The 14,338-nt window shown below is 42.9% G+C and overlaps 1 protein-coding gene across 4 annotated transcripts in view; it reads left to right on the top strand.

The window, feature by feature from the left end:
* Positions 1–453: 453 nt before the first annotated feature.
* The window catches only part of col5a3a (collagen, type V, alpha 3a), a 61,918-nt gene continuing 48,033 nt past the window's right edge, over positions 454–14,338 (top strand). For 3 of the 4 annotated variants that reach the window (XM_050068690.1, XM_050068691.1, XM_050068692.1), the window contains exons 1-4: positions 454–751; positions 12,513–12,680; positions 13,011–13,224; positions 13,692–13,854. In XM_050068690.1, coding sequence (XP_049924647.1) covers positions 667–751; positions 12,513–12,680; positions 13,011–13,224; positions 13,692–13,854 — 630 coding nt within the window. In that variant the 5' untranslated portion in view covers positions 454–666. The remainder of the gene's footprint in view (positions 752–12,512; positions 12,681–13,010; positions 13,225–13,691; positions 13,855–14,338) is intronic. The other variant, XM_050068693.1, reaches the window with a different exon arrangement.

Consider the following 14,338-nt stretch of genomic DNA (forward strand, 5'->3'; position numbering starts at 1 on the left):
TGACTTGGGACTTGTATTAGGATTTGACTACAAAGACTTGAGACTTTGGTTACTTGTGACTTGCAAAACAATGACTTATTCCCACCTCTGTTATGGTGACAGTGACATATTCAATCACTGAGACATCCTGTTCAAATCCAGTGTAATCCCATTTCCTACATTGAGGTGCCCTGAGTCAGAGTTAGGGTCTCTGTGGATTATATAACAGCCTACATCTGCAAAACTCAGGAAACTGACAGGTCACATGGTTAAAGTGCTGTGCTCTACATCACTTCTGTGGCTAATGACCACCTTTACATAGTGAAAACTCATAAATTATCGCCAGTTACAAACATGATTTAAGATGGGAGTGTTTTTTTTTCTTTCCTTTTCTGCAGAGGCACTGCTCATCCATGCGTCCCCAGGACCGTCCTATGGGAGGGAAGAGGCGGAGGAGGTGGAGAGCAGAGGGAGGGAGTGATGGTGAGAGGGAGAACTTGAATGAGAGGGACTGAGCGACACTGAGAGGAGCCACCACAACAAAACTTCCAACTCCAACTCTCAAGCAAGTGGGACTACAGACTGGTTTCCACCCTTTAATCCCCGCATGGCTGCTGAGTTCCTGCTAATATAACTTAAGTGTAAAGTTCTGGTGGCGGAGGCAGAGGGGGGTCTCCGCTTGGAAAGATGGAGCATTTAATAAGGACCAGGTCGCGCAGGAGAATACCGCTATTTCTTTTGATCCTGCTCTACATAACGACGACAAGAGCCGGTAAAGTATCCAGTTGAACATGAATGACGCACTGTCCCCTTTATCTAAGTTTCCGTGCCTTTTTTTCAGGCACCTTCATTCATCACTTGGTCCCCAGCTAACACGGAGTTACTGGCGCAAAAGCATAATCTTTACTCTGTCTTTTAATGTTCACTTCTGATCCTGGCGCATTAAGGCTTTTATCTGTGCTTTGAATCTGGATGTTTTGGTGATGCTGCTACTTGCTCCACAGAGTCGCTGCAGGCTGGGATTAAAAACTAAGAGCTGGCTCAAATGACTTTCAGAAGTTGTCGTTCCCGTGCAAATGCAATTATGAATAAGTTTTTTTTTCCTGTACGCATACATATTAATTATCCGCGTCGTTGCACAAGGGAGTTTTGATTGATTCAGCGTTTCCTGCTCCAGCTTGCATTTCAATTGGACACATTTCCAAAGTTTTTTTTCTGAATTTCAATGTTACTTCCTGCGTCAGGTGAGCTGCAGCGACCTCAGGAGATGTATGATGTCATGTTCGAGTTTGCTTGTGACCAGCGTCGGTTTACTGTGAAAAGGTTTAACGTTGGCTTGAGAAAGAGGTGAATGGCTGAACACTGACCAAACAGAGTGGATTAAAATTCCTGTCATGGATCTGTTTAATGTGCCCTCTGCACACATAGGTCTTAAGTGAAGGCGCTTAGCACTAACACTCTTACTGCCTCAGTTATGATTATTCTGGCACGCTTAAATATTTTACATGTTTTATTGCAGGCTACTACCCCAGGTCATATTTTACACACTTTATGTCTTGTAGGAGGGAAGTAGCTGGACTGATTTGTTCAGTATCCACCTGCAGGAAGAGGGCCTGGTCTCTGTCAAACAGCTGTCCCTGTCTGTGTCTCTGGTGTCTACATATGTTGCACTTTCAGGCTTGTTGAGAGGACAGACTTTGTTTGTTGTGTGTGCCAGGTGAAATTGAGATTTCTTTTTTTCATTTTACTGTCCTGTTGGACATGACGGATGTGGTTTTTAGTAAGATGCCAGGAAGGGAAATGTTTCTGAGAGGGCAGAATGTTTTGTTTAAAACCAAGCTATGAAATGAACTGTAAGTTTGAAATGAAATGTTTGATGTCTTGGTGTCTTGGAAACCCATGAAGGTTGTGTGCATGACACAAAATAAGGGACATTAATCAACCATAAGCAAGTGTTGCACCCACTTTAAGAGTCCCTTGTTCCCAAGATAGCCAGTAATAGCCAGCTTGTGCATACATACTGTATGTGATTTGGCCCACTGCTGTCTGTCACCCACACAGGCCACCATGCCCTGTGGCCGAGTCCTGAGTATCTCCAACTGGCAGCAGACTATTTCCTTGCAGGTGCTGCGGTTTAGAGACTCCCTGATGGAGTGACATGCCTGAACAGCAGGATTTAACCCTGTGGTCACCAGAAGTGCTTAAAGATTTTCACTCGTGGCTGTCCACATGCACCCACTTTATGGCTGGCGGGATTTGTGGGAATTCACTGGCTGACATAAAGCGATGATGGGAGGAAGTGGGCCAGTCGACATGATCACACTCAAGTCACACTGTGTGCTGTGGTGTCCACTGCTCTCTAATGAGGGGCCTGTGAAGTGAGAGGCTGAGATGATTTCAAAGTGCATGGGACATATGGTAGTGCTGATATGGCAGTCTTAGATATGTGCATGTGGTTGATAATGTGTTTGTGTGCACGTGTGTGTGTGCAGTGTCAGACTGTTTTCCCATATGCTTTCTGTGTGTGTTCAGTAGAGATGAGAGAGGACTTTGTAGTTATGTTTGCTGACAGGAAGTGAGACATTCTTGCACACGTCCACAGCTAGTTTCAGTTAGAATCCTCTGTTCTTTTGCCTCAACACATTTGTGTTTAGTTTTTCTTTCCCTCATTCCTTTTGTTCTGTTCCTGGGAATAGGCGGTGTTTGTTTTTATTTTATATGCCTTATCTCTTCTTTTACATCATCGTTCTCCTCATGCTCATGCCCTGCCTCATCCTTGGCTGGTTCTGTGACAGAGGGGAAATCGTGCATACAGCCCCCTCACTGCGTCCCGTTTGATCCAGCCTTCTTGCCAATCCTGCACCAGACTCCCAAAGGAAGACGGCAAGCCTTGTTCGCCTTTGATCCAGCTACAAATTAGTGGCAAATGAAAACAAATGAAAAAGGCAGCTGAATTTAGCAGGATAGAGAATAGAAAAAGAGGAATTTTTACGCCTGTTACAGCGCTTGTGTTTTTCTTCTGTCATGTGAGTTTGTGTTTCTGTAATGGGAAAGATTAAACATCAGAAGTGTCAGAGATGCTGATGTCTGTCCCGAGTTGCTGATGCTGCAAGTGTCATATCAAGCTGCTTCTCAGACTTCTTGATGAGGCAAACTGTTTGGAGTGGCACCAAGTCTTTAATATGTAGAAATTATGCTTAAACACTTCATGGCGCCGGACTGCAATCTATAGTGTTCAACACACATCTGGCTTCCAGAAACTCAGCAACTCCCTTCCCCTCAGGCTTCTATGGCTCTGTGTTTCTGATCACTGGATGCTTCAAGAAGCTTTCAGTGGGACTAGTTGGAGATGCCTTCTGTGGAATTGCAATGAGCAGACATCAGAGGGGCTGACTTCTTTGCAGTGTCCCCTTACATGTCTTCTGCCTCTTTATCCCACTTTATGGGCCTTAGAGAAGTTTATATCAGTCATCCATCAAATGCACATGCACATTTTAGTAGAGGCTTTAAGAGTCTGAGAGACTTTCCTCCAAAGCCATCTGTGTAGACTCTTGAAAACAATATGCTACCCTCAGTGACATTGTGACCTGGCTCATATTTCAACTTCCCTGAACCTGCCAAGTGTCCTTTAGCATAGACGCTAAGCTGCAAGCACAGCGGCCCACACAACTTTTTGAGAATTTCTTTAAAGTGTTCCTCAGAAGTACAAAGGAATGGCACTTCTTAAAGAAGTATATCCCTGCTGGAAAGAAGGTCCAGAGAAAACTGAGGAAAAGGGCGGTGGCATTTGCTTTTGCTCAAGAGGTAGAAAACCTGCAACTTTCAGAATGCACTGCGCTGCACTGTGATGAAATTCAAGATCGTTTTTTTTTCTTTTATAGAGGAAGCAATATGGCTGCTGGCTGGTGACAAATGGTATCAAATGACAGTTAAATGGTAAGCTAAAATATGTTTGTGAAAACATTTAAGACAACGCAGTAGCAAAAGATCAGCACTACTTACTTTTACTATCGGATCTCATTATTTACAGCCTTACATTTTTACAACACAGGAAACCGTTTGGCACCCGCTTCCTATTCACAAATCCTCATATTACAGCCGAACAGTGCACTAAAATATGTTTCTGAAAACATTTAAGACAATGCAGTAACAGAATCTTGGTTCATATTAGATCAGCACTACTTAGTTTTGCCATTTCATCTAATTATTTTCAGCCTTCATTCTTACGGGAACAGGAAACAGTATGGCGCTTCTTCCTGTTCACAGATTCTCATATTACAGCCAAACAGTGCACTAAAATATGTTTCCAAAGACAATTTTAGAAATATAACTGGGCAATGCAATAATAGAACCTAGGTTTATATATTTTATGGGTTTGGTCTGCTTTTGAGAGGAAGAGGGGCAGGTCTCTGTCTTTGTGTCCGTGGTGGTCAATGGTGGTAGTGGGCATAGGAAAATGTGGAAATACAATCTGTAGTTCGAGCAACAGCCTTCGAGTGGGTGAAAGTTGGACTTGAGCCGAGAGATGAGCAGGGAGATCTGGGCTTTGGTAATATGGAGGGAAATTTATCACAGTTCATTTACAGATACAACCCACATTGTACAAAGCTGGTTGAAAATCGGCAAAGCATCCCTTTAGGGAGCATGTATACTGTATATACCAGAAGTGGTGTGTGTTTGTGTATGTTGTATATAGTGTTATACTTTGATTTGGCCAGCTCTGGTGTTACATTTCATAACAGCTGCCTCATTGTTATGATGTCTAAGAGACTAAATGATGGCTTGGGGTTGAAACTTGAATGGGCTTGGTCATGTGTACGCTTGCATGTTTGTATCTGGGTAATCCTCTGCCTGAGGAATGTATGCACATGTGCATAAGAAATGGTGTGTGTGTGAACTTGTGCTTGTACTTGATGTTATGTTACATATTTATGAAGACCTGATATCCTCAGAGGGATAAAGAGATGAGAAAAGATCTTCCAACATCAGGACATTTTAAACCCTCAGCCCCACCTCTTACAGGGAATTTAGTGATTAGAAATGGTGTCAGTATTAGCTATGCGGTGGAGATTATGGAAAGGGAGAGGATTTACTGTCGTCGAAGAAGTACAAGTGTGTGTTTGTTCGGAGTGCCTGTCCAGTTATGGGCCTTGAGGGGCAGGTGTTTTCTCTGAGGGCCAAGCAGCTTTTGGCCTGTGTTGGCCCATCATGCTGTGAACAAACATGAGCAGAACAAACTGTGGAGATTGAAGAATGTGGTGCTGATGTGAATTGGAAAGAAATGTGTAACCAGATGCTACCAGAATCTTCAGCAGCTTCAACACCAAAAGTAACATCAGGACACTGACCCATATTCAGCACAACACTTTGAGTGGGAGAAATTGTTTAAATGATTGTTTAATATTTGGGCCTTTTGGTCATTCACCTATAATCTGTGCATCTGCCCTGTGTAGTACAAAATGTTCGAGGAGCAATGTAGCCTGCATGCAGTACTGTATTTCAATAGAGGCACAAACTGAAGCTATGTAAGTCCACTTATTATGATGAGCAAATAGGATTGTAAGGTAAGATAAACACAGTGCCTACATTTGTGCAACTGGCAGGCATGTTGGATATGATACAACACAGTGTGCCCTGAGGTATGATCATTTCAGACATTGTTCTTCATGTATGGTTTATCATTGTGGTTAAGAGACAGTCAGTCAGTGGATTTCCCACTAGTATGAGAATGCAGATGCACAATAAATAGTTACAACTAGAGCTGCACAATTAGGGCAGATGATTGGATAATGAAAACAATCATTTGTTGCAGCCACAGTCACAACAATTGTTAGTATAACACATTTTTAAAAAAGAAGACAGATTCTGACACACGCACGCACGCACGCACGCACGCACGCACGCACGCACGCACACACACAGTATTGTTTATCCTGCACTTTTTTCCTCATACTTGACCATGTCTCACCTAATGTAAAAGGCTTGCTCATATCTTTAGGGAGCAAAAGGCAATGCCCTAGTAAACAGCTTTTCTTACTGAATGGCCTCAGCAGTGTCGTTTGCATGTAAATCCAGAACATTTCCTGTTGCTGGTCAACTCGGGTCCAGTCCTGCCTCTCACTCTCCTTCAGTGCATGTGTAGTTCAGCAGAAAGCTCTCCAACCACAGAAGTACTTACATCAGCCATAATCTCTTTGTTTGGATGTCATTGGTTGTCTTGTATCTCATCAGGCCTACGAAGACAAGAGAATATAATTATATAGATATTAATCTGCCCCTGATAATGTGGTATTACAAATACTTTATTGCAGACTGTGTGCTTAAATTGGATCAAAGACTTAATTTTAGGCACTGTTGGTTGTTTTCATTGTCTCTTAATAACATCCATAACTTTTTAACCCCTCACAATATCTTAAAAGCCATTGCCCAGCAGTCGTCTACACAACCGCTGACTTGACTTGCTGCTAAACTCTCAGCGATAACTCAAAGCAGACTCAACCACAAAGCACATTCGGGGTGATAACTATCACTGCCTCTCAGTTTGCATGCTTCCAGCGCAACAAATGTCTCCGTTACAGTAAATTTACCTTTATCATAGATATTTCTAACACGCTTTTCTTTGTTTTAATAACCTCTGTTTACATGGAAAAGAGCAAAGTGTTTGACAGATAAAATAGTACAGTGATTCAGAGAGAAATTTTGACTAGGGCAGAGGTCCAGAGTACTGTTTTTTCCCCCCTCTGTGGGCGTTATAATTGAGCTACATATAAACAGTGTGCTCAGGCTGTTTGGTCATACTCTGTGACTGTGTGTGTGCAGTCAATGTATCATCTTATTTGGCTGTTCACGTGTTTACATTTTCATCTGTTCAGTGCGTGTATTCACTCTCCTCACCTCATGGTGTTCTTGTCCTCACACAGCAGTGACCCAGACAAAAGGTCACACCCACTGCTAATTAGATTAAGGCTGGTCTTCTCGGAGCACGGGAGAAACAGTGTCTGGATTTATTCAACCACTTCCACTGGAGCTGTCATGAATTTTTCATTATTAATCACCTTATGTTTTGAAGCTTGTGTATTAAAAATGTTTTCTGAAGAAATTCCCCTTCAACGGTAGTTTTCGTGGAATTTCAGAAGAAGGGTTGCTTTTCCACTCATCTCAGGGTGTGGTCCGAGATGCTATGGGAAATTGTCATTGCCCAGATTCATTTTGGCTTCATTTCTTGTTAAAATTCCCCAGTTCCCATGTGCAATCGTTTTTGACAGAGTAGTATTGTGTGTGTGTGAGTGGTATTTTCAGGCTGAGCTGGGAGTGTAGGTGGTGTGAGTCATAAAGAATGTCTTCAGAGACATTAGCTTTAGAAACACAGAGAACACATTATGTCCATGTATGACTGAAGTGGTGCTGAGTTGTATGACCGCAGGGCATGGAGAGAGTGTGTCAAGTGTCACACAGTCAAAGACACACAGATGGGGACTGTTTGGTGGCATTTCCAGGGGGATGGAGCAGGATCTGTGAGGTGGAGTGCTCAGCTGTCTTCTGTCAGGAGGACTGTGGACAGCTCTGTTGCTGGGCAGACATGGTTGTCTCATAGAAAAAACACACACACACACACACACACACACACAAAAAAAAAGAAATGCAGAAATGCAGAAATGCCAGATGTCTGTGAAATTGCTGGATGCTTCAGCTCCTTCCCATGTACTCTGACCTTTTGGTGTGATTGGAAAACACTCTGAGTCATCAGTCCTTAGAGATTCTACAATGCTATTTCAAACATGTTGAGCCATATCTTTAGATGGTGGGGACAGCATGCTGCACACGCAGAGATCAGTGGCCATAACAGTGTGTTCTTTTAGACGTTGATCTCTTTTATGCTCATCCGCTTTTCCTGCGTGTCTTTAGAAGTCACATATTTTGACAGGTGAGGTAAGGACATGATTTGCTCAAAGCTTAATGAGATGCGAGAAAAGCCTGCTCAGACAGTCAGTGCTGCAGGATAGGTAAAGAGGCTGCAAGAATTGGCACGATTTAAGGTGACATAGATAGATCCAAAGCTGGGAACATATAACTTTCTTTTATTGATTGTTGCACGGATCCAAACTTCATATGGCTGCCTGCCACAAGCCTGAGGTTCTTTACTTGACGCCAGAGTCGGGGTTGGTGGTATTGAAATGGTGAACAGAGGAAACTGCACAGAAAATTGCTTGTATTTTATGTGGGTCGTTCTCATTCAGCTTGCTTTTGATGTTGTTACAGCAGCTATCAGGGTTCCATCCTCTGAAGTCCAGGTTTTTCCCATGTTCTCCGAATCAGTTTGCCAAACTTATAAGAGTTTATTTTGCACACTTCGGTTTGGGATGCCTGTTATTCCCTGCACGTTTAACTGACAGACAATTGAGAAGGCAGTTTCTTTTTTTGAAGGAATTTCTGCTCCTTGTCTCAGATTTCTCCCTTTGGCATTGTTGCACATCTTGACTGTTCTCTGTTGTTCTCTGGTGTCAGAGGTCAGCAGTCTCCCCACAGCCCATAGCTGGAACATGCTTAGAATTGGGCAATAGATATTTTTGAAACTCATAGTGGTTGAGGCAGAAATGTACTTTATGTGGTTCACAGGGTGCACTCATCTCTGGATTACTTGAAATGAAACAGTTCTGCTGAAAAGTTAATTGTGTTATTTTGTTTTGAGGCCATTTTGTCAGGTGCTGTTCTGGATGGGCTGACAGTAACCCAAGAATTCTGTATAATTAGATCCATGTTGCTTCAGTTTAGAACATTATTCAGACTGTTCCAAACATCACGGCCTAATGACCTCTCTTCCTCCCTGTGCGTAAGTATGTATGAGAGAGAAATAACAAGATAGATAGACAGCAAGATAGATAAATGTAGAGAGAGAGAGAGGGAGAGAGAGAGAGATTACTGGACTCTGACCTTTGACTAAAACACCAACTTTAAACTTTGCTATCCAAAAGGAAATTGATTTGCAGTCAAGGCCACAGCAGAGCTACAAAGAGCTCATTTGGGATAAGACAAAGACAAAGATGCTCCTACCAATTCAATTAAATACAAACATTAAGGATTAGGACCCAGACATGATGTAAAGTGCAAAGTAAACTGTTGTGAATGATAAAGTGTTTGACAGAAATGCAGATGCTCACTTATATATTTAATAATTATATTTTAAGAAGATTGAGCCTTTAGCCATAATAATAATAGGGACTCTGGCATGCAGCTCGCATTTGTGCTGACTTCCTTAATGGAAATGTCATGAAGTTTTAGGCAACCAACTTTCCTGGCCATCTTACAGCTTGTGTGGGCAGTTTTATTTTGGCGTCATTGGGAAAAAAAATCCCTCAAAAAACTTTGAACATATTGTAATTCAAGTGGATTGGGAGAAAACTAGACTTCTGCAACTCTTCTTGGCTCTGTTTTCAGAATTTAGAAAATGTAGCCAGTGATGGGTGACTCAGGCCAGTCACAGGTCATTTCAGAGAGAAGGTGTTCCCTACAGTAAATGCAGAAGGAGAGATGGAGAGAAAATGTTGCTAAAACTTCAGCCTTCTGCTAACTGCAGGTAATGGCTCATGTCTGCAGCTAATTCAAGTTCATGTTTCTGTGGCTAACATAAGCTAAATCCTCAAATCACTGTCCTCCACCCATAGACTGTATAAAGATGGACGACATGACCATGCCCCAAAAGTGAAGCCAAAACATCTTGATTTCCCCCCTTGTGGCTGGCTGCAGTACAAGTCATAAAGCCCACGACCTCCATGTTAGTGGATGGGGCATGGACCAAACTAAAAACTCAAAATACACATCAAATAATTTTTTCCCCAAAGACGGTTTCTGTCATTTTAGGTAGTTCTGTTTATGCTGCTGTATGTTCAAGTGTTCAGATTGATTTGGTTTTAATTAGTTTTCTGATACCATAAAAAGAGGGTTTGACGTCATGATTGACAGCCAATTGGTCTACTCGTGATCGGTGGTATTGCTTGCGATTGGTCGGTATTTGGGCGGGAACTCAACACGATGGAATCACTAGTGTACGGACTCTTGCTCCAAATGACGTCAACATATTTTGGCTTCATTTTTGTAGAGTGGGGGTAAGTGGAGACATGTCATCCATCTTTATATACAGTCTTTGCCTTGGCCCAGTTCCTTGCAGCTATAGACCACTGAGCTAGGCAGCAGCTATGGTGACAGACCCCTTGCGGCTACAGCAACCGACATTGCAGCCAGTGCAAACCCCAGTTCTGGGGAACCAAAGAACCCAGACTCCCTGCCAGATAAGCAAACTTTCTGTTGCTGCTGTTACACAGGTTAGACCCAGTGCTGTTGGGGGGCTGGCACTGGCTAAATTTGAGCCGCTATAGCCGCTGACTTAAGGTCTGTCTCTTGAGCTATATTGCCAGCTCTCCTCCAGGGGTAGCAGTCCACAGTGCTGGGGGGCAAGGCTGTGGGGTGGCTAGCCTGCTAATTCTTGTCTCATTTGGTTGAGTGGTTGAGTGAATGCTCTGCATGCAACTCAACAACAAAAAAAAGAATAAATGAATCAAGGTATGGGAAACACTGGGTTACTGTATGAAGTGCATTACCTGTGGTCATCTGGTGGGAGGGGCTTAGGGCAGAGAGGGGAGAGCGGCAGGAGGAGGGTGTATTTTCAAATGCTACCTTTTCCAGTTTTCTGCCTACCCGAGCTTGAACCAGCATTGTCAGTTAATTTTACTTTATCAGGCAACCGTATCACGCCAACATGAATAAAGACTCAATTTGAATGTGAGAATGCAAAATCAAAAACATGGTCAGTGTCCTTATTCTTGATATACAGTAAGTGTGGGCGACTGGACTGTTACCTTTTTCAAGTCAATAGACACCTTATTCCTTGACATTTAGTTCTTGGTTGATTGTCATGATGGCTAGAGCAGATCTGAAAATGATCCTAGACTGTGTGTGGGTTGTGGGTTTATTACCACTTGTTTAAATAACAGCCTGAGGTTTTTACTGTTAGAAGCCAGAAACTCCTGTGATTATTTAATATACAGTGCTTGTTTATGACTCTATATAAATTCAAAATTTAAGCCCTAAGGTCTTAAATACCTTTAGATCTGTGCCTAATGTTTTTCCATTGTTGGAGCCTGGCTGTAATTTACAGCTTAACCTATTTACAGCCCCGTTGCCATGCTAAGGGACTGAGAGGGCGAGCTCCCAAAGCTGATTGGAATAAACTGCCTGTACTATGCAAATAAATAATGCCATAAAATGTAACGTAGTGTTTTTCTGCAAGCAATGTCTGGGCAACGGTAAACTCTCTCCACATGTTTAATTAACAAGGAGAATAAAAGGCGAATTCTGTATGAGCGGCAAGAGCTACAGGAGGCAATTTGGGGTTTAGGATCCTCATTTCAGATGCCTGGAATGCTAAGTGCTGAGTTGCCCTGAATGAGCTCTCTCTAGCAGCTGGTGGGAGACTGGCTGCACACAAAACTCTGATCCTGGCTAATGCTCACGGCAGCACTTTATCAACATAACATCTGATAACACGACCAGTGGACTGCAAATAAAGCTCAGGCTCATTGTAATGAGAGAGCCAACCCTAGGAGAAACCTCATAACTACAGAGGCTTTCGCTCAACAGAAAAGGGATCCCTGTTTGCAATTAAAATCAACTTGTTTCAAGATTTTTTAATGAGAATACTGTCAGTTCTCTTGATAGTCTTGCAGCAATTGGCCTTATTCTGTCTTGTTCCTAGATATTTACATGCGCTTTTGGAAAACACCTGAAACAAGGGAATTACATGTGGAACAAATAAAATGATCTTACCCCATTGGCAGAAATCTTTCTTTTCTCAGGAAAATAAGCTTCGAAGGTTTAACACAAAACTAGCTGACTTGTTAAGACAGAATAGCAGCCAGAATATATGAATCACTGATGCGCTTTGTGCCAGTGAAGTGTTCAAATTGTGATAAATGGGATGTGGACATATTTTTTGCTCACTGGTGGACGGTGAGCGGTGTGCAGGTGCCAGCTGTCAGGTGTGCTGCAGTAGGATTATGGGTTAGGCTGTGTACCACCCCCATCCTATAATAACACCCACAGAAGCCTGGCCACCTGCCGCCACATCTCAGAGGAGCTCGTCTCTTCCGACTCCTAGGAAGCAGGAAGCCTCCACACTTTAAAACCAGCTTCCAGCCACACTAAGCCCTGCTCTTCAGCTCAGTAACAACCAGCACTTAACTGAGCCAGACAACAAAGTGCTGTCACACTAGCAGAGTTTAAGTGTTACACTGACATGACTAAAAGCATGCTGCTGCAATCTGACACCCTATCATAAGTAGTTTTTACAGTTTTTCGCACAATGCTAGAAACAGGCATAAACAGAAAGCGGCATTTATTTAAAAGCATGTAAACTTGTTCAAAGAGATGGAATTAGCCACAGTCTGAGAGCATGAAATAAAATATACCAAAGTATTTCTTCTATCTGCTCTATAACAATGTGCAGATGGTTCATTTTTTTTCTCTCTTTCCATGTCCAGCTGATCCCATTGATGTTCTGCGAGTACTGGAGCTGTCAGAGAACATGGAGGGGGTGTCCTTGGAGGCTGGTCTCTGCACCAGCAGGAGGGGCCTGGAGGAGACGGACCTGGCCTACAAGATAGACAAAAAGATCCAGCTCAGTGCTCCCACCAAACAGCTCTTCCCTGGTAGTTGACTGTATTTTTTCACAAAGTGGATTTCTGAAAATGTCCCCTAAAGGTCCTCAGATGTGTCACTTTTGTGAGGGATTCTTCCCTCAGTAAAAACCTTAAGAGATCTGACTTTGAACTCCCTTTACTCCTCCCCACGGGTGCCCACTGCTTTCATGGGCAATATTTTTCATCATTATTATCTTTACTCAGGTCTCACTGGCAGTGGGTGATGCCTGCATGTTATAAAAATATCTGCACCCTGCTGTGCTCTCGCTCGTACGACTTAACATCTCCTCTCCTCTCCTCTCCTCTCCTCTCCTCTCCTCTCCTCTCCTCTCCACCCAGATTCCCCATTTCCTGAGAATTTCTCTGTGATGGCCACAGTACGAGCTAAAAAGGGATCCCAGTTCTTCCTGCTTTCAGTGTATGACGACCAGGGGGTGCAGCAGCTGGGGCTCGAAGTGGGCCGTTCACCTGTCTTCCTGTATGAGGACCAGCACGGGCAGCCCACACCGGAACTGTACCCCACCTTCAAGAAGATCAACCTCGCTGATGGAAAGTGGGTAGTTCAAGTGCCTATTATGTCTCCATCAAAGCAGATATTACAACTATCTGTTGATTTGACAGCACACTATATGTGATGTATGAGTTAATAGGTCTGAGATTCACCAGCACTATGTAATGTATATTTACTGTGCTAGTCTAACTTACCCAAGCTTTGAAATATATTTCTGTAGCCTGATTCATACAGCTTACTCCATGTGCTTGTGCTTGAGCAACCTAAAAGGGAATAAGATGCTTGTGGATTGCTAGCTGCAATGATTTCACTTGATCAAAGGATCAGTCCTCTACATTCTCAGGCTCAAAGGCACTTTTGGTTTGCTTGACTTGAAAGAGGTGTGAAACAGCTCTTTGCATTGCTGATTCCGGACAACCAAATGCTCAGACACAAAATCCACTTCTTCCACTATATTTCCACACTAACTCCCTCAACTGTCTCCCTCAACTTGCTCTTTGTTCTTTCAGATGGCACAGGATAGCTTACAGTGTGCAGGACAAGTCTGTGACCCTCTACTTGGACTGTGAAAGGATAGAGACCCTGGATCTGCTGCGAGGGGACAATGCCGTCATCAGCACAGAGGGTGTCACCGTGTTTGGGACACGGCTACTGGATGAAGATGTGTTTGAGGTGAGACATTATCAAAGTACGGGAAACTTTGAAAGCAAGTTTTTTACTTGGTTGTCATATGCTTAAATGAACCTCTTTAAAAAAATCTAATTTCTTTTTTTTTTCATTGTATTTATCCAAGATTTCAACATATTTGGTTTGGCAGAACAAGACATTTAAGTACATCATGTACTGTGTTTTTTGTACCTTTCTGCATTGAGGCCAGACACAGGCAGTAAATAAGAGTTAATACCATGTCAGCTTTGCGTCATTAAGTACACAGGTTTAATCATAGGAGACTGCTTCACTGGGGTACCATATAATGCATATGCAAAGCATATTACCTGAATCATCTGACATGGCGCAGTACGAGGACATCCAGACGACCTTGTTTCGTCTTTTTCTCACAGTACATCTTGTTCAACCAAATTCAGTGTGTTCTATCCACACTGCTGCTGTTTTGAACATTTCTATAGCCTGTTGAGCAAACTGATGAGGATTTAGA

This window comes from Epinephelus moara, chromosome 18 (assembly GCF_006386435.1).
Source record: "Epinephelus moara isolate mb chromosome 18, YSFRI_EMoa_1.0, whole genome shotgun sequence".
Lineage (NCBI taxonomy): Eukaryota > Metazoa > Chordata > Actinopteri > Perciformes > Serranidae > Epinephelus > Epinephelus moara.